Raw genomic sequence first — 23371 nt, 5'->3', positions numbered from 1 at the left:
ATTGCAGTGGATCAAGGTGTTCTGGGAGTATGTAGGTGATGTGCTTCATGATCAACCTCTCGAAGCACTTCATTACGACTGAAGTCAGGGCCACTGGTCGGTAGTCATTGAGGCACGTTGCCTGGTTCTTCTTTGGTACCGGTATGATGCTGGTCTTCTTGAAGCAGGTGGGGACCTCGGAGAGGAGTAGGGACAGGTTAAAGATGTCCGTGAATACCTCTGCCAGCTGGTCCGCGCAGGCTCTGAGTGCACGACCAGGGATCCCGTCTGGGCCCGTCGCCTTCCGAGGGTTCACTTTCAGAAAGGCCAATCTGACTTCGGAAGCTGTGATGGTGGGTATGGGTGAATTATGGGCTGCTGGGGCACTCGACAGCGGATTGTTGGTTACCTGCTCGAACCGAGCACAGAATGCATTGAGTTCATCGGGGAGGGGTGCGCTGCTGCCAGAGATACTGTTCGGCTTCGCTTTGTAGCCCGTTATGTTGTTTAGTCCTTGCCACAACCGCCGAGAGTCTGTCTGTGACTCTAGCTTGGTTTGATATTCTCTCTTGGCATCTCGGATGGCTTTGCAGAGGTCGTGCCTGGATTTCTTGTATAGGTCAGGGTCGTCTGCCTTGAACGCCTCAGATCTGTCCTTCAGTAGGGAGTCAATCTCGCGATTGAGCTATGGTTTCCGGTTGGGGAACGCACGTACTGCTTTCTTTGGCACGCAGTCGTCCACAGGTTTGCTGATGAAGTCTGTGACGGTGGTGGCATACTCATTTAAGTTGGTCGCTGAGTTCTTAAATATGGACCAGTCCACTGTCTCTAAGCAGTCACGTAAGAGCTCTTCTGTCTCCTCGGACCAGCACTGCACAACCTTCTTAGCTAGATTCTCCCGCTTGAGTTTCTGCTTGTATGCCGGGAGAAGGAGCACCGTCTTATGGTCTGATTTCCCAAAGTGCGGTCGGGGGATGGAACGGTAGGCGCCCTTGATTTTTGAGTAGCAGTGGTCAAGAGTGTTGTCGCCTCTGGTGGGACAGGAGATGTACTGGTGGAATTTTGGCAGTACACTCTTGAGGTTGGCCTTGTTGAAGTCTCCGGCCACGATGAACAAGGCCTCCGGGTGTTCTGATTCGTAGTTGTTTATTACTGAGGATAGTTCGTCCAGCGCCTTCCTCACTACTGCCTGGGGTGGGATGTAGACCGCTGTGATAATGGCTGAAGTGAACTCACGTGGAAGATAATATGGGCGGCACTTCACGGTCAGGTATTCCAGGTCTGGGAGCAGTGGGTCGCGAGAGTCGCCACATCCAAGCACCAGGAGGAGTTGATGAGGAGGCAAACCCCTCCACCCTTCACTTTGCCTGATGATGCCGTGCGGTCCGCCCGGTGAATTGAGAAGCCGTCAGGTTGTATGGCACAGTCCGGTGAGGCAGGGGTGAGCCATGTCTCTGTGAAACAGAGCACACAGCGGTCTCTTACTTCCCTCTGGGAGGTACGTCTGGCGTAAAGTTCATCCAGCTTGTTTTCGATCGCTTGGACGTTTGCCAGGAGTATGCTGGGGAGAGGGGTCTTGAAACCGCGTTCCTTCAGTCTAACCTGCAGACCGCCGCGTTTCCCTCGCTTCCTCGGTCGGCGGCTGCTGCTGGATGATCCTGGGATCCGATGGGAGAAGTCTGACCTTGTGGAAGGTAGGTGGTCGCGTCTGGCGGGGTCCAGGGCGCTGGCGGGTCCAGGACGTTCGTTACGTATCTGGGGTCGCGTCTGGCAGGGTCCCGGGCGCTGGTTGAGGTAGAGGGGTTGCTAGGGGGACATGTTTGCGGTCTCGATGGGTCCCGGCGTTCTGTGGGCGCGGGAATACCTTGCAGCGCGTTCAGGTCCTCGCACGGGGTCTCTGCCGTTTCGGGGGTCCTGGGTCGTGGGCAGGGGCTTCCTGAGGCAGGTTGGGCTGGGTCCCGTGGTCTGTTCCCTCCCTGAGCGCTCCTGGGGTCGGGTCTTGAAGTAGGCCCGGTCGGGCCTCCACGTGGATTTTTCTTTCTTCCATCACCAGGTAGGTCGGGTCACTGGGCGGACCTCTCCGGGTCGGGTCGCTGGGCAGGTCTCTCGGGGTCGGGTGGCTGGGCGGGTCTCTCGGGGTCGCTGGGCGGGTCTCTCGGGGTCGCTGGGCAGGTCTCTCGGGGTCGCTGGGCGGGTCTCTCGGGGTCGGGTCACTGGGCGGGCCTCTCGGGGTCGCTGGGCAGGTCTCTCGGGGTCGCTGGACGGGGCCTCTCGGGGTCGGGCCTCTCGGGGTCGGGTCTCTCGGGGTCGGGTCGCTGGGCGGGCTTCTCGGGGTCGCTGGGCGGGCCTCTCGGGGTCGCGTTGCGCCGGGTCTTGCCGTCGGGGGTCGGGTCGGGAGCTCCTGGGACTGGGCCGGGCGATCCGGGGGCTGGCGTCGGGAGTGAGGTCGGGTTTGGAGCTCCGAGGTCCGGGTCGCTCCAAATCGAGGTCGGGGCTTCACTTCCGGTTCGGGCCCGATCTTCTCGCAGGTCGCGGAGGTCAGGTCGGGTCGGGTCAAAAGGTCTCCAAGGACCTCGGAGGATGTTCAAGCTGCAAGAGAGGCTACAAGAGAGAGGCTCGGAATCATGTTCGGGTCAGAATTAAATTTTAAAAGATGAGAAGGAGTATAAGTTAAGTAAAAAGTGGATCTGTTTGTGAGAGCTCGCAGAGAGTCGCCTCGCTCCGGCGTCAGCGCGGGAACATTTTGTCTCTTTCAGGGAATAGGGCCACTTTCCAGAATGCTGAACACGGTAATATTCCCTCCCCTGCTGAGTTTATCCCACTGCACATTTCACACACGTCCTCCTGAATACAACGTGAAATGGAAACACAACATGCTGCAAATACTCAGCAGCTCAGTCAGCTTCTGTGGAGAGAATCAGAGTTACTGTTTGGAGTTGTGATAACTCCTCTGTCCTGACGAAGGGTCATCACAAACAGAAAGGTTAATTCTGTTTCTCTCCACACAGGCTGCCTGACCAGCTGAGTAATTCCTGCTTCATTTTATTGTGATTTCCCCAGTCCAGCGACTGACTCTGTGATTGTTCTTTCAGTTCTGGTGGATCGACCATTCCTGAGGCTGTTGTTCCAGTCAATCACTGCTCCACACAGGCCCCGGGCTCGTTAAACGGTAATTTCAGACTCTATTATCTCAGATTTCCATTGACTGTCCAACATATTTACACTGGATACACTTTTCACTCTTTCTGTCCCTCGTTTCAGGTAGTCATCCCACTCCGGGTGATGGGGAGGTGAATAGGACAGTTTGTTTTCACTGGAATGGAAATCCCTGCGCCTGGAATGTGGAAATAAAGATCAAACACTGCAGCGATTACTTTGTTTATTACTTGAAGAAGTCTCCTATCTGTCGCCTCGCTTACTGCACAGGTACATTGGGGTTTTTAAATGGAGTAAACGGGTAATTCTGGGATGTCCCAGGTCAGCAGCAGCAATGACAAAGTTACATCAGAGCCTCGCTGCTGGAAGGGACTGAAACCCAAAGTGTAATTTCCAGCGTCGGGAACTGAATCAGACACTCTGATAGCTCCTTTGTAACCCTTTCCCAACTCACTCACCTTGCTGCAGTCGGAGGGGAAACGTTCAAATCAATTCGGAAGGATGTGAGAACTGGACACTTGGATAATGATGATCTGATTGGACACAGTCGACATGGGTTAATGTGGGGAAAGATGTTGGACGAACATGTTGGGGGTTTTGAGGATGTTACAGACAGAATAGATAAAGGGGAATGTCGAGTTCCCGGGCGGGATTCTCCGTGAATCGGCGCGATGACCCGAACAACTCGCCAAAAACGGCGCAAATCACTCCGGCCCGCAATGGGCTAGCAGCGGCGTGATGCCATTCGCGACGGCACTAACCTGCACTCACCCACCCAGCACCCACCCAGCACACACCCACCCAGCACCCACCCACCCAGCACCCACCCACCCAGCACCCACCCAGCACACACCCACCCAGCACCCACCCAGCCAGCACACACCCACCCAGCACCCACCCAGCACCCACCCACCCACCCAGCACCCACCCAGCACACACCCACCCAGCACCCACACACCCAGCCAGCACCCACCCAGCACCCACCCACCCAGCACCCACCCAGCACCCACCCACCCACCCAGCACCCACCCAGCACACACCCACCCAGGACACACCCACCCAGCACCCACCCACCCAGCACCCACCCACCCAGGACACACCCACCCAGCACCCACCCACCCAGCACACACCCACCCAGCACACACCCACCCAGCACCCACCCACCCAGCACCCACCCACCCAGGACACACCCACCCAGCACCCAACCACCCAGCACCCACCCACCCAGCACCCACCCACCCAGCACCCACCAACCCAGCACCCACCCACCCAGCACCCACCCACCCAGCACACACCCACCCAGTACACACACACCCAGGACACACCCACCCAGTACCCACCCACCCAGCACACACACACCCAGTACCCACCCACCCAGCACCCACCCACCCAGCACACACACACCCAGTACCCACCCACCCAGTACCCACCCACCCAGCACACACACACCCAGTACCCACCCACCCAGCACCCACCCACCCAGCACACACACACCCAGTACCCACCCACCCAGCACACACACACCCAGGACACACACACCCAGCACAAACCCACCCAGCACCCACCCACCCAGCACACCCACCCAGTACCCACCCACCCAGTACCCACCCACCCAGCACACCCACCCAGGACACACACACCCAGTACACACCCACCCAGGACACACCCACCCAGTACCCACCCACCCAGTACCCACCCACCCAGTACCCACCCACCCAGGACACACACACCCAGTACACACCCACCCAGGACACACCCACCCAGGACACACCCACCCAGCACCCACCCACCCAGCACACACCCACCCAGCACAAACCCACCCAGGACACACCCACCCAGCACCCACCCACCCAGGACACACACACCCAGTACACACACACCCAGCACCCACCCACCCAGTACCCACCCACCCAGCACCCACCCACCCAGGACACACCCACCCAGCACCCACCCACCCAGCACACACCCACCCAGCACAAACCCACCCAGGACACACCCACCCAGCACCCACCCACCCAGGACACACACACCCAGTACACACACACACAGCACCCACACATCCAGGACACACACACCCAGCACACACCCACCCAGTACACCCACCCAGCACACACCCACCCAGGACACACCCACCCAGGACACACCCACCCTGCACCAACCCACCCAGCACCCACCCACCCAGGACACACCCACCCAGCACCCACCCAGGACACACACACCCAGCACCCACCCACCCAGCACCCACCCACCCAGGACACACCTACCCAGGACACACCCACACAGGACGGACACACCCAGCACACACCTTCCCAGCACACACACACCCAGCACACACCCACCCAGGACGGACACATCCAGCACACACCTACCCAGGACACACCCACACAGGACGGACACACCCAGCACACACCTACCCAGGACACACCCACCCAGGACGGACACACCCAGCACACACCTACCCAGGACACACCCACCCAGGACGGACACACCCAGCACACACCCACCCAGGACGGACACACCCAGCAGACACCTACCCAGCACACACACACCCAGGACGGACACACCCAGCACACACCTACCCAGGACACACCCACCCAGGATGGACACACCCAGCACACACCTTCCCAGCACACACACACCCAGCACACACCCACCCAGGACGTACACATCTTGCACACACCTACCCAGCACACACACACCCAGGACGGACACACCCAGCACACTCCTACCCAGGACACACCCACACAGGACGGACACACCCAGCACACACCTACCCAGCACACACACACCCAGGTCACACCTACCCAGCAGACACACACACACACAGCTCACACCTACACAGCACACACATACCCAGCTCACACACACCCATCACACACACACCCAGCTCACACCTACACAGCACACACCCACCCAGCACACACACACCCAACACACATCTACGCAGCACACACACACACACAGCTCACACCTACACAGCACACACCTACCCAGCTCACACACACACCCAGCTCACACCTACACAGCACGCACCCACCCAGCACACACACACCCAGCACACACCTACCCTGCACACACACACCCAGCACACACACTCCCAGCACACACCTACCCAGCACACACCTACCCAGCACACACACACCCATCACACACTCACCCAGCACATACGTACGCAGGACACACCTACCCAGCTCACACCTACACAGCACAAACCCACCCAGCACACACACACCCAGCACACACACACCCAGGGCACACCCACCCAGCACCCACCCACCCAGGACACACACACCCAGCACACAAACACCCAGCACACACCCACCCAGCACACACCCACCCAGGACACACACACGCAGCACACACACACCCAGCACACACCCACCCAGCACACACTTACCCAGCACCCACACACCCAGGACACACACGCCCAGCACCCACCCACCAAGGACACACCTACCCAGGACACCCACACCCAGCACCCACACACCCAGGACACCCACACCCAGGACATACACACCCAGCACCCACCCACCCAGGACACACCTACTCAGCACCCACACACCCAGTACACACACACCCAGCACCCACCCACCCAGGACACACACACCCAGGACACACACACCCAGGACACACACACCCAGCACACACACACCCAGCACACACACCCAGCACCCACACACCCACAACACACCTACCCAGGACACACCTACCCAGCACCCACCCACCCAGCGCCCACCCACCCAGCGCCCACCCACCCAGCACCCACCCACCCAGCACCCACCCACCCAGGACACACCAACCCAGCACCCACCCACCCAGCACCCACCCACCCAGCACACACCTACCCAGCACCCACCCACCCAGGACACACCCACCCAGCACAAACCCACCCAGCACACGCCCACCCAGCACACACCCACCCAGCACACACCCACCCAGCACCCACCCACCCAGCACCCACCCACCCAGCACACACCCACCCAGCACCCATCCACCCAGGACACACACACCCAGCACAAACCCACCCAGCACCCACCCACCCAGTACCCACCCACCCAGCACACACACACCCAGGACACACCCACCCAGCACCCACCCACCCAGCACACACACCCAGCACCGACCCACCCAGCACACACATCCCAGGACACACACACCCAGCACCGACCCACCCAGCACACACCCACCCAGCACACACCCACCCAGCACACACCCACCCAGGACACACATACCCAGCAGACACACACCCAGCACCCACACATCCAGGACACACACACCCAGCACACACCCACCCAGCACACACCCACCCAGCACACACACACCCAGGACACATATACCCAGCAGACACACACCCAGCACACACACATCCAGGACACACACACCCAGCACACACACACCCAGCACACCCACCCAGCACACACCCACCCAGGACACATCCACACAGGACGGACACACCCAGCACACACCTTCCCAGCACACACACACCCAGCACACACCCACCCAGGACGGACACATCCAGCACACACCTACCCAGGACACACCCACCCAGGACGGACACACCCAGCACACACCAACCCAGGACACACCCACCCAGGACGGACACACCCAGCACACACCCACCCAGGACGGACACACCCAGCACACACCTACCCAGCACACACACACCCAGGACGGACACACCCAGCACACAACTTCCCAGCACACACACACCCAGCACACACCCACCCAGGACGGACACATGCAGCACACGCCTACCCAGCACACACACACCCAGGTCACACCTACCCAGCAGACACACACACACACAGCTCACACCTACACAGCACACACATACCCAGCTCACACAAACCCGTCACACACACACCCAGCTCACACCTACACAGCACACACCCACCCAGCACACACACACCCAACACACATCTACGCAGCACACACACACACACAGCTCACACCTACAAAGCACACACCTACCCAGCTCACACACACACCCAGCTCACACCTACACAGCACACACCCACCCAGCACACACACAGCCAGCACACACCTACCCTGCACACACACACCCAGCACACACCTACCCAGCACGCACACACCCATCACACACTCACCCAGCACATACGTACGCAGGACACACCTACCCAGCTCACACCTACACAGCACAAACCCACCCAGCACACACACACCCAGCACACACACACCCAGGGCACACCCACCCAGCACCCACCCACCCAGGACACACACACCCAGCAAACAAACACCCAGCACACACCCACCCAGCACACACCCACCCAGGACACACACACCCAGCACACACACACCCAGCACACACCCACCCAGCACACACCTACCCAGCACCCACACACCCAGGACACACACGCCCAGCACCCACCCACCAAGGACACACCTACCCAGGACACCCACACCCAGCACCCACACACCCAGGACACCCACACCCAGGACATACACACCCAGCACCCACCCACCCAGGACACACCTACTCAGCACCCACACACCCAGTACACACACACCCAGCACTCACCCACCCAGCACCCACCCACCCAGGACACAAACACCCAGCAAACAAACACCCAGCACACACCCACCCAGCACACACCCACCCAGGACACACACACCCAGCACACACACACCCAGCACACACCCACCCAGCACACACCTACCCAGCACCCACACACCCAGGACACACACGCACAGCACCCACCCACCAAGGACACACCTACCCAGGACACCCACACCCAGCACCCACACACCCAGGACACCCACACCTAGGACATACACACCCAGCACCCACCCACCCAGGACACACCTACTCAGCACCCACACACCCAGTACACACACACCCAGCACCCACCCACCCAGGACACACACACCCAGGACACACACACCCAGCACACACACACCCAGCACACACACCCAGCACCCACACACCCACAACACACCTACCCAGGACACACCTACCCAGCACCCACCCACCCAGCGCCCACCCACCCAGCGCCCACCAACCAAGCACCCACCCACCCAGCACCCACCCACCCAGGACACACCCACCCAGCACCCACCCACCCGGCACCCACCCACCCAGCACACACCCACCCAGCACCCACCCACCCAGGACACACCCACCCAGCACAAACCCACCCAGCACACGCCCACCCAGCACACACCCACCCAGCACACACCCACCCAGCACCCACCCACCCAGCACCCACCCACCCAGCACACACCCACCCAGCACCCATCCACCCAGGACACACACACCCAGCACAAACCCACCCAGCACCCACCCACCCAGTACCCACCCACCCAGCACACACACACCCAGGACACACACACCCAGCACCCACCCACCCAGCACCCACCCACCCAGTACCCACCCACCCAGCACACACACACCCAGGACACACACACCCAGCACCGACCCACCCAGCACACACACACCCAGGACACACCCACCCAGGACACACCCACCCAGCACCCACCCACCCAGGACACACATACCCAGCACACACCCACCCAGCACACACACACCCAGCACACCCACCCAGCACCCACACATCCAGGACACACACACCCAGCACACCCACCCAGCACACACCCACCCAGTACACACACATCCAGGACACACACACCCAGCACACACCCACCCAGCACACCCACCCAGCACACACCCACCCAGTACACACACACCCAGCACCCACCCACTCAGGACACACCCACCCAGCACCCACCCACCCAGGACACACCTACCCAGCACACACACACCCAGGACACACACACCCAGCACCCACCCACTCAGGACACACCCACCCAGCACCCACCCACCCAGCACCCACCCACCCAGGACACACCTACCCAGGACACACATACCCACAACACACCTACCCAGGACATACCTACCCAGCACCCACCCACCCAGCACCCACCCACCCAGCACACACCCACCCAGTACACACACACCCAGCACCCACCCACTCAGGACACACCCACCCAGCACCCACCCACCCAGGACACACCTACCCAGCACACACCCACCCAGGACACACACGCCCAGCACCCACCCACTCAGGACACACCCACCCAGCACCCACCCACCCAGCACCCACCCACCCAGGACACACCTACCCAGGACACACATACCCACAACACACCTACCCAGGACATACCTACCCAGCACCCACCCACCCAGCACCCACCCACCCAGCACACACCCACCCAGTACACACACACCCAGCACCCACCCACTCAGGACACACCCACCCAGCACCCACCCACCCAGCACCCACCCACCCAGGACACACCTACCCAGGACACACATACCCACAACACACCTACCCAGGACATACCTACCCAGCACCCACCCACCCAGCACCCACCCACCCAGGACACACCTACCCAGGACACACCCACACAGGACAGACACACCCAGCACACACCTTCCCAGCACACACACACCCAGCACACACCCACCCAGGACGGACACATCCAGCACACACCTACCCAGGACACACCCACCCAGGACAGACACACCCAGCACACACCTACCCAGGACACACCCACCCAGGACGGACACACCCAGCACACACCCACCCAGGACGGACACACCCAGCACACACCTACCCAGCACACACACACCCAGGACGGACACACCCAGCACACACCTACCCAGGACACACCCACCCAGGACGGACACGCCCAGCACCCAACTTCCCAGCACACACACACCCAGGTCACACCTACCCAGCAGACACATACCCAGCTCACACACACCCATCACACACACACCCAGCTCACAACTACACAGCACACACCCACCCAGCACACACAAACCCAACACACACCTACACAGCACACACACACACACACAGCTCACACCTACACAGCACACACCTACCCAGCTCACACACACACCCAGCACACACCTACCCTGCACACACACCCCCAGCACACACACCCCCAGCACACACCTACCCAGCACACACCTACCCAGCACACACACACCCATCACACACTCACCCAGCACATACGTACGCAGGACACACCTACCCAGCTCACACCTACACAGCACAAACCCATCCAGCACACACACACCCGGCACACACCCACCCAGAGCACACCCACCCAGCACCCACCCACCCAGGACACACACACCCAGCACACAAACACCCAGCACACACCCACCCAGCACACACCCACCCAGGACACACACACCCAGCACACACACACCCAGCACACACCTACCCAGCACCCACACACCCAGGACACACGCGCCCAGCACCCACCCACCAAGGACACACCTACCCAGGACACCCACACCCAGCACCCACACACCCAGGACACACCTTCTCAGCACCCACACACCCAGTACACACACACCCAGCACTCACCCACCCAGGACACACACACCCAGGACACACACACCCAGCACACACACACCCAGCACACACACCCAGCACCCACACACCCACAACACACCTACCCAGGACACACCTACCCAGCACCCACCCACCCAGCACACACCTACCCAGGACACATCTACCCAGGACACACACACCCAGCACACACCTACCCAGCACACACCCACCAGCACCCACACACCCAGCACACACCTACCCAGCACACACCCACCCAGCACACACCCACCCAGCACACTCCTACCCAGCACACACCTACCCAGCACACATCCACCCAGGACACACATACCCAGGACGAGCACACCCAGGACACACCCACCCAGGACACACCCACCCAGCACACACACACCCACCCAGGACGGACATATCCAGCACACACCTACCCAGGACACACCCACCCAGGACGGACACACCCAGCACACACCTACCCAGGACACACCCACCCAGGACACACACACCCAGCACACACGCACCCAGCACACACACACCCAGCACACACCTACCCAGGACACACACAGCACACACACACCCATCACACACACACCCAGCACACACCCACGCAGCACACACACACCCAGGGCACACCCACCCAGCACCCACCCACCCAGGACACACACACCCAGCAAACAAACACCCAGCACACACCCACCCAGCACACACCCACCCAGCACACACCTACCCAGCACCCACACACCCAGGACACACACGCCCAGCACCCACCCACCAAGGACACACCTACCCAGGACACCCACACCCAGCACCCACACACCCAGGACACCCACACCCAGGACATACACACCCAGCACCCACCCACCCAGGACACACCTACTCAGCACCCACACACCCAGTACACACACACCCAGCATCCACCCACCCATGACACACACACACAGGACACACCTTCTCAGCACCCACACACCCAGTACACACACACCCAGCACTCACCCACCCAGGACACACACACCCAGGACACACACACCCAGCACACACACACCCAGCACACACACCCAGCACCCACACACCCACAACACACCTACCCAGGACACACCTACCCAGCACCCACCCACCCAGCACACACCTACCCAGGACACATCTACCCAGGACACACACACCCAGCACACACCTACCCAGCACCCACACACCCAGCACACACACACCCAGCACACACCTACCCAGCACACACCCACCAGCACCCACACACCCAGCACACACCTACCCAGCACACACCCACCCAGCACACACCCACCCAGCACACTCCTACCCAGCACACACCTACCCAGCACACACACACCCAGCACACACCTTCCCAGCACACACACACCCAGCACACACACACCCAGGACGGACACACCCAGCACACTCCTACCCAGCACACACCTACCCAGGACACACCCACCCAGGACGGACACACCCAGCGCACACCTACCCAGGACATACACACCCAGGACACACACACCCAGCACACACGCACCCAGCACACACACACCCAGCACACACCTACCCAGGACACACACAGCACACACACACCCATCACACACACACCCAGCACACACCCAACCAGCACACACACACCCAGGGCACACCCACCCAGCACCCACCCACCCAGGACACACACACCCAGCAAACAAACACCCAGCACACACCCACCCAGCACACACCCACCCAGGACACACACACCCAGCACACACACACCCAGCACACACCCACCCAGCACACACCTACCCAGCACCCACACACCCAGGACACACACGCCCAGCACCCACCCACCAAGGACACACCTACCCAGGACACCCACACCCAGCACCCACACACCCAGGACACCCACACCCAGGACATACACACCCAGCACCCACCCACCCAGGACACACCTACTCAGCACCCACACACCCAGTACACACACACCCAGCACCCACCCACCCAGGACACACACACCCAGGACACACCTTCTCAGCACCCACACACCCAGTACACACACACCCAGCACTCACCCACCCAGGACACACACACCCAGGACACACACACCCAGCACACACACACCCAGCACACACACCCAGCACCCACACACCCACAACACACCTACCCAGGACACACCTACCCAGCACCCACCCACCCAGCACACACCTACCCAGGACACATCTACCCAGGACACACACACCCAGCACACGCCTACCCAGCACCCACACACCCAGCACACACACACCCAGCACACACCTACCCAGCACACACCCACCAGCACCCACACACCCAGCACATACCTACCCAGCACACACCCACCCAGCACACACCCACCCAGCACACTCCTACCCAGCACACACCTACCCAGCACACATCCACCCAGGACACACATACCCAGGACGAGCACACCCAGGACACACCCACCCAGGACACACCCACCCAGCACACACACACCCACCCAGGACGGACATATCCAGCACACACCTACCCAGGACACACCCACCCAGGACGGACACACCCAGCACACACCTACCCAGCACACACACACCCAGCACACACCTTCCCAGCACACACACACCCAGCACACACACACCCAGGACGGACACACCCAGCACACTCCTACCCAGCACACACCTACCCAGAACACACCCACCCAGGATGGACACACCCAGCACACACCTACCCAGGACACACCCACCCAGGACACACCCACCCAGGACACACACACCCAGCACACGCCCCCCAGCACACACCCACCCAGCACACACACAGCACACACACACCCAGCACACACACACCCAGCACACACACAGCACACACACACCCATCACACACACACCCATCACACACACACCCAGCACACACACACCCAGCACACACACACCCAGCACACACCCACCCAGCACACACACAGCACACACACACCCAGCACACACCCACCCAGCACACACCTACCCAGCACACACCCACCCTGCACACACACACCCAGCACAAACCCACCCAGCAAACACACACCCAGCACACACCCACCCAGCACACACACACTCAGCACACACCTTCCCAGCACACACACACCCAGCACACACACACCCAGGACGGACACACCCAGCACACACATACCCAGGACGGGCACACCCAGGACACACCCACCCAGGACACACCCACCCAGGACGGACACACCCAGCACCCACCCACCCAGCACACACCTTCCCAGCACACACACACCCAGCACACACCCACACAGCACACACACACCTACCCAGGACACACCTACCCAGGACGGACACACCCAGGACGGACACACCCAGGACACACCCACCCAGCACACGCCCCCCCCAGCACACACCCACCCAGCACACACACAGCACACACACCCATCACACACACACCCAGCACACACACACCCAGCACACACACACCCAGCACACACCTACCCAGCACACACCTACCCAGGACACACCTACCCAGGACACACCCACCCAGGACACACCCACCCAGCACAAACCCACCCAGCACACACACACCCAGCACACACACACCCAGGACGGACACACCCAGCACACTCCTACCCAGCACACACCTACCCAGGACACACCCACCCAGGACGGACACACCCAACACACACCTACCCAGGACACACCAACCCAGGACACACACACCCAGCACACGCCCCCCCAGCACACACACACCCAGCACACACCCAGCACACACACACCCATCACACACACACCCAGCACACACACACCCAGCACACACACAGCACACACACACCCAGCACACACCCACCCAGCACACACCTACCCAGGACCCACACATCCAGCACAAACCCACCCAGCACACACACACACCCAGCACACACCTACCCAGGACACACCTACCCAGGACGGACACAACCAGCACACACCTTCCCAGGACGGACACACCCAGCACACACCTACCCAGGACACACCCACCCAGGACAGACACACCCAGCACACACTTACCCAGCACACACACACCCAGGACGGACACACCCAGCACACACCTTCCCAGGATGGACACACCCAGCACACTCCTACCCAGGACACACCCACCCAGGACGGACACACCCAGCACACACCCACCCAGCATGCACACACCCAGGTCACACCTACCCAGCACACACACACACACACAGCTCACACCTACACAGCACACACCTACCCAGCTCACACACACCCATCACACACACACCCAGCTCACACCTACACAGCACACACCCACCCAGCTCACACACACCCAGCACACACCTACCCAGCACACACCCACCCAGCACACACCCACCCAGCACACACCCACCCAGCACACACCCACCCAGCACACACCTACCCAGCACACACCAACCCAGCACACACACACCCAGCACACACCCACCCAGCACACACACACCCAGCACCCACCCACCCAGTACCCACACAACTACCCAGCACACACCCACACAGCACACACCTACCCAGCACACACCTACCCAGCACACACCTACCCAGGACACACCCACCCAGCACAAACCCACCCAGCACAAACCCACCCAGCGCACACCTACCCAGCACACACCTACCCAGCACACACCCACCCAGCACACACACACCCAGCGCACACCTACCCAGCACACACCTACCCAGCACACACCCACCCAGGACACACCCACCCAGCACATACCCACCCAGCACACACCCACCCAGCACACACTCACCCAGGACACACCCACCCAGCACACACACACCCAGCGCACACCTACCCAGCACACACCCACCCAGGACACACCCACCCAGCACACACCCACCCAGCACACACACACCCAGCGCACACCTACCCAGCACACACCCACCCAGGACACACCCACCCAGCACACACCCACCCAGCACACACACACCCAGCGCACACCCACTCAGCACACACCTACCAAGCACACACCCACCCAGCACACACCCACCCAGCACACACCCACCCAGCACACACCCACCCAGGACACACCCACCCAGCACACACCTACCCAGGACCCACACACCCAGCACAAACCCACACAGCACACACACACACCCAGCACACACACACCCAGCACACACCCAGCACACACCCACCCAGCACACACCTACCCAGGACACACACACCCAGCACACACCCACCCAGCACCCACCCACCCAGGACACACACACCCAGCACACACCCACCCAGCACACACACACCCAGCACACACACACCCAGCACGCACACACCCAGCACACACCCACCCAGCACACACACACCCAGCACACACCTACCCAGGAAACACCCACCCAGCACACACACACCCAGCACACACCCACCCAGCACACACCTACCCAGCACACACACACCCAGCACACACACACCCAGCACTCACCTACCCAGCACACACACACCCAGCTCACACCCACCCAGCACTAACCCACCCAGCACACACACACCCAGCACACACCCACCCAGCCAGCACACACCCAGCACACACCCAGCACACACCCACCCAGCACACACCTACCCAGGACACACACACCCAGCACACACACACCCAGCACACACCCAGCACACACACACCCAGCACACACCTACCCAGGACGCACACACCCAGCACACACCCACCCAGCACACACCCACCCAGGACACACACACCCAGCACACACCCACCCAGCACACACACACCCAGCACACACACACCCAGCACACACACACCCAGCACACACACACCCAGCTCACACCTACCCAGCACTCACCTACCCAGCACACACACACCCAGCTCACACCCACCCAGCACTAACCCACCCAGCACACACACACCCAGCACACACACACCCAGCACACACCTACCCAGCACAAACCCACCCAGGACACACATACCCAGCACACACACACACAGCTCACACCTACACAGCACACACACACCCAGCACACACCCACCCAGGACACACACACCCAGCACACACCCACCCAGGACACACACACCCAGCACACACCCACCCAGCGAGCACACACACACCCAGCACCCACCCACCCAGCACACACACACCCAGCTCACACCCACCCAGCACGAACCCACCCAGCACACACACACCCAGCACACACACACCCAGCACACACACACCCAGCACACACCCACCCAGCACACACACACCCATCACACACCCACCAAGGGCAGACACACCCAGCACATACACACCCAGCACACACCTACCCAGCACACACCTACCCAGCACACACACACCCAGGACGGACACACCCAGCACACACCCACCCAGGACACACCCACCTTGGACGGACACACCCACAACACACCCACCCATCACACACACACCCAGCACACACACACCCAGCACACACACACCCAGCACACACCTACCCAGCACAAACCCACCTAGCACACACACACCCAGGACACACCCACCTAGGACTGACACACCCAGCACACACACACCCAGCACACACCTACCCAGCACACACACACCCAGCACACACACACACACAGCACACACCCACCTAGCACACACACACCCAGCACACACCTACCCAGGACACACCCACCCAGGACGGACACACCCAGCACACACCTTCCCAGCACACACACAGCCAGCACACACACACCCAGGACGGACACATCCAGCACACACCTACCCAGGACACACCCACACAGGACGGACACACCCAGCACTCACCTACCCAGCACACACACACCCAGGTCACACCTACCCAGCACACACACACACACACAGCTCACACCTACACAGCACACACCTACCCAGCTCTCACACACCCATCACACACACAGCCAGCTCACACTTACACAGCACACACCCACCCAGCACACACACACCCAACACACACCTACCCAGCACACACAGACACACATAGCTCACACCTACACAGCACACACCTACCCAGCTCACACACACACACAGCTCACACCTACACAGCACACACCCACCCAGCACACACACACCCAGCACACACCTACCCAGCACACACACACCCAGCACACACACACCCAGCACACACACACCCAGCACACACCTACCCAGCACACACCTACCCAGCACACACACCCATCACACACTCACCCAGCACATACGTACGCAGGACACACCTACCCAGCTCACACCTACACAGCACACACCCACCCAGCACACACTCACCCAGGACACACCCACCCAGCACACACACACCCAGCGCACACCTACCCAGCACACACCCACCCAGGACACACCCACCCAGCACACACACACCCAGCACACACACACCCAGCGCACACCTACCCAGCACACACCCACCCAGGACACACCCACCCAGCACACACCCACCCAGCACACACACACCCAGCGCACACCCACTCAGCACACACCTACCCAGCACACACCCACCCAGCACACACCCACCCAGCACACACCCACCCAGCACACACCCACCCAGGACACACCCACCCAGCACAAACCCACACAGCACACACACACACCCAGCACACACACACCCAGCACACACCCAGCACACACCCACCCAGCACACACCTACCCAGGACACACACACCCAGCACACACCCACCCAGCACACACCCACCCAGGACACACACACCCAGCACACACCCACCCAGCACACACACACCCAGCACACACACACCCAGCACGCACACACCCAGCACACACCCACCCAGCACACACACACCCAGCACACACCTACCCAGGAAACACCCACCCAGCACACACACACCCAGCACACACCCACCCAGCACACACCTACCCAGCACACACACACCCAGCACACACACACCCAGCACTCACCTACCCAGCACACACACACCCAGCTCACACTCACCCAGCACTAACCCACCCAGCACACACACACCCAGCACACACCCACCCAGCCAGCACACACCCAGCACACACCCAGCACACACACACCCAGCACACACCTACCCAGGACACACACACCCAGCACACACACACCCAGCACACACCCAGCACACACCCACCCAGCACACACCTACCCAGGACGCACACACCCAGCACACACCCACCCAGCACACACCCACCCAGGACACACACACCCAGCACACACCCACCCAGCACACACCCACCCAGCACACACACACCCAGCACACACACACCCAGCTCACACCTACCCAGCACTCACCTACCCAGCACACACACACCCAGCTCACACCCACCCAGCACTAACCCACCCAGCACACACACACCCAGCACACACACACCCAGCACACACACACCCAGCACACACCCACCCAGCACACACACACCCATCACACACCCACCCAGGGCAGACACACCCAGCACATACACACCCAGCACACACCTACCCAGCACACACCTACCCAGCACACACACACCCAGGACGGACACACCCAGCACACACCCACCCAGGACACACCCACCTTGGACGGACACACACACAACACACCCACCCATCACACACACACCCAGCACACACACCCAGCACACACACACCCAGCACACACCTATCCAGCACAAACCCACCCAGGACACACATACCCAGCACACACACACACAGCTCACACCTACACAGCACACACACACCCAGCACACACCCACCCAGGACACACACACCCAGCACACACCCACCCAGGACACACACACCCAGCACACACCCACCCAGCGAGCACACACACACCCAGCACCCACCCACCCAGCACACACACACCCAGCTCACACCCACCCAGCACGAACCCACCCAGCACACACACACCCAGCACACACACACCCAGCACACACACACCCAGCACACACACACCCATCACACACCCACCAAGGGCAGACACACCCAGCACATACACACCCAGCACACACCTACCCAGCACACACCTACCCAGCACACACACACCCAGGACGGACACACCCAGCACACACCCACCCAGGACACACCCACCTTGGACGGACACACCCACAACACACCCACCCATCACACACACACCCAGCACACACACACCCAGCACACACACACCCAGCACAAACCCACCTAGCACACACACACCCAGGACACACCCACCTAGGACTGACACACCCAGCACACACACACCCAGCACACACCTACCCAGCACACACACACCCAGCACACACACACACACAGCACACACCCACCTAGCACACACACACCCAGCACACACCTACCCAGGACACACCCACCCAGGACGGACACACCCAGCACACACCTTCCAAGCACACACACAGCCAGCACACACACACCCAGGACGGACACATCCAGCACACACCTACCCAGGACACACCCACACAGGACGGACACACCCAGCACTCACCTACCCAGCACACACACACCCAGGTCACACCTACCCAGCACACACACACACACACAGCTCACACCTACACAGCACACACCTACCCAGCTCTCACACACCCATCACACACACACCCATCACACACACACCCAGCTCACACTTACACAGCAAACACCCACCCAGCACACACACACCCAACACACACCTACCCAGCACACACAGACACACATAGCTCACACCTACACAGCACACACCTACCCAGCTCACACACACACACAGCTCACACCTACACAGCACACACCCACCCAGCACACACACACCCAGCTCACACCTACCCAGCACACACACACCCAGCACACACACACCCAGCACACACACACCCAGCACACACCTACCCAGCACACACCTACCCAGCACACACACCCATCACACACTCACCCAGCACATACGTACGCAGGACACACCTACCCAGCTCACACCTACACAGCACACACCCAACCAGCACACACCTACCCAGCACCCACACACCCAGGACACACACACCCAGCACACACCCACCCAGGACACACACACACAGCACCTACCCACCAAGGACATACCTACCCAGGACACCCACACCCAGCACCCACACACCCAGGACACACACACCCAGCACCCACCCACCCAGGACAGACTTACTCAGCACCCACACACCCAATACACACACACCCAGCACCCACCCACCCAGGACACACACATCCAGTACACACACAACCAGCACCCACACACCCAGCACACACACCCAGCACCCACACACCCACAACACACCTACCCAGGACACACCTACCCAGCACCCACCCACCCAGCACACACCTACCCAGGACACACACACCCAGGACACACACACCCAGCACACACCTACCCAGCACCCACACACCCAGCACACACCTACCCAGCACACACCCACCAGCACCCACACACCCAGCACACACCTACCCAGCACACACCTACCCAGCACACACCTACCCAGCACACACACACCCAGGACACACCTACCCAGGACGGGCACACCCAGGACACACCCACCCAGGACACACCCAACCAGCACACACACACCCAGCACACACACACCCAGCACACACACACCCAGCACACACCCACCCAGCACACACCTACCCAGCACACACCTACCCAGCACACACCCACCCAGGACACGCCCACCTAGGACGGACATACCCAGCACACACCTACCCAGCACACACCCACCCAGGACACACCCACCCAGGACGGACACACCCAGCACACACCTACCCAGCACACACAGACCCAGCACACACCTTCCCAGCACACACACACCCAGGACGGACACACCCAGCACACACCCACCCAGGACGGACACACCCAGCACACACCTACCCAGCACACACCTACCCAGGACACACACACCCAGGACGGACACACCCAGCACACACCTACCCAGCACACACCTACCCAGCACACACCCACCCAGGACACACCCACCCAGGCCGGACATACCCAGCACACACCTACCCAGGACATCCCACCCCGGACAGACACACCCAGCACCCACCCACCCAGCACACACCCACCCAGCACACACCCACCCAGCACACACCCACCCAGCACACACACACCCAGGACACACCCACCCAGGACACACACACCCAGGATGGACACACCCAGCACACACCTACACAGCACACACCTACCCAGGACACACACACCCAGGACACACACACCCAGAACGGACACACCCAGCACACACCTACACAGCACACACCTACCCAGGACACACACACCCAGGACACACACACCCAGCACACACACACCCAGGACACACACACCCATCACACACACACCCAGCACACACACACCCAGCACACACACACCCAGCACCCACCCACCCAGCACACACCCACCCAGCACAAACCCACCCAGCAAACACACACCCAGCACACACACACCCAGCACACACACACCCAGCACACATCCACCCAGCACCCACACACCCAGCACCCACCTACCCAGCACACACCCACCCAGCACACACACACCCAGCACACACACACCCAGCACCAACACATCCAGGACACACCTACCCAGGACACACCCACCCAGGACACACCCACCCAGCACACACCTACCCAGGACACACCCACCCAGGACACACCCACCCAGAACACACCTACCCAGCACACACCTACCCAGCACACACACACCCAGCACACACCCACCCAGCACACACACACCCAGCACCCACCCACCCAGCACACACCTACCCAGGACACACCTACCCAGGACACACCCACCCAGGACACACCCACCCAGCACACACCTACCCAGCACACACCTACCCAGCACACACCTACCCAGCACACACACACCCAGCACACACCTACCCAGCACACACACACCCAGCACACACCTACCCAGCACACACACACCCAGCACACACCTACCCAGGACACACCTACCCAGGACACACCTACCCAGCACGGACACACCCAGGACACACCCACCCAGGACGGACACACCCAGCACACACCTTCCCAGGACGGACACA

The 23371-nt window shown here is 61.2% G+C and overlaps 1 protein-coding gene across 3 annotated transcripts in view; it reads left to right on the top strand.

Moving 5' to 3' along the window:
* LOC140403346 (pancreatic secretory granule membrane major glycoprotein GP2-like) overlaps positions 1-23371 on the top strand; it is a 147210-nt gene that overhangs the window by 86134 nt on the left and 37705 nt on the right. For all 3 annotated transcript variants that reach the window (XM_072491244.1, XM_072491247.1, XM_072491245.1), the window contains exons 4-5: positions 3072-3148; positions 3241-3405. In XM_072491244.1, the coding sequence (XP_072347345.1) occupies positions 3072-3148; positions 3241-3405 (242 nt within the window). The remainder of the gene's footprint in view (positions 1-3071; positions 3149-3240; positions 3406-23371) is intronic.

This window comes from Scyliorhinus torazame, chromosome 27 (genome assembly GCF_047496885.1).
Source record: "Scyliorhinus torazame isolate Kashiwa2021f chromosome 27, sScyTor2.1, whole genome shotgun sequence".
Taxonomy (NCBI): domain Eukaryota; kingdom Metazoa; phylum Chordata; class Chondrichthyes; order Carcharhiniformes; family Scyliorhinidae; genus Scyliorhinus; species Scyliorhinus torazame.
Note: the sequence above shows the minus strand (reverse complement) of the source record. Positions and strands in the feature narration are given on the sequence as shown.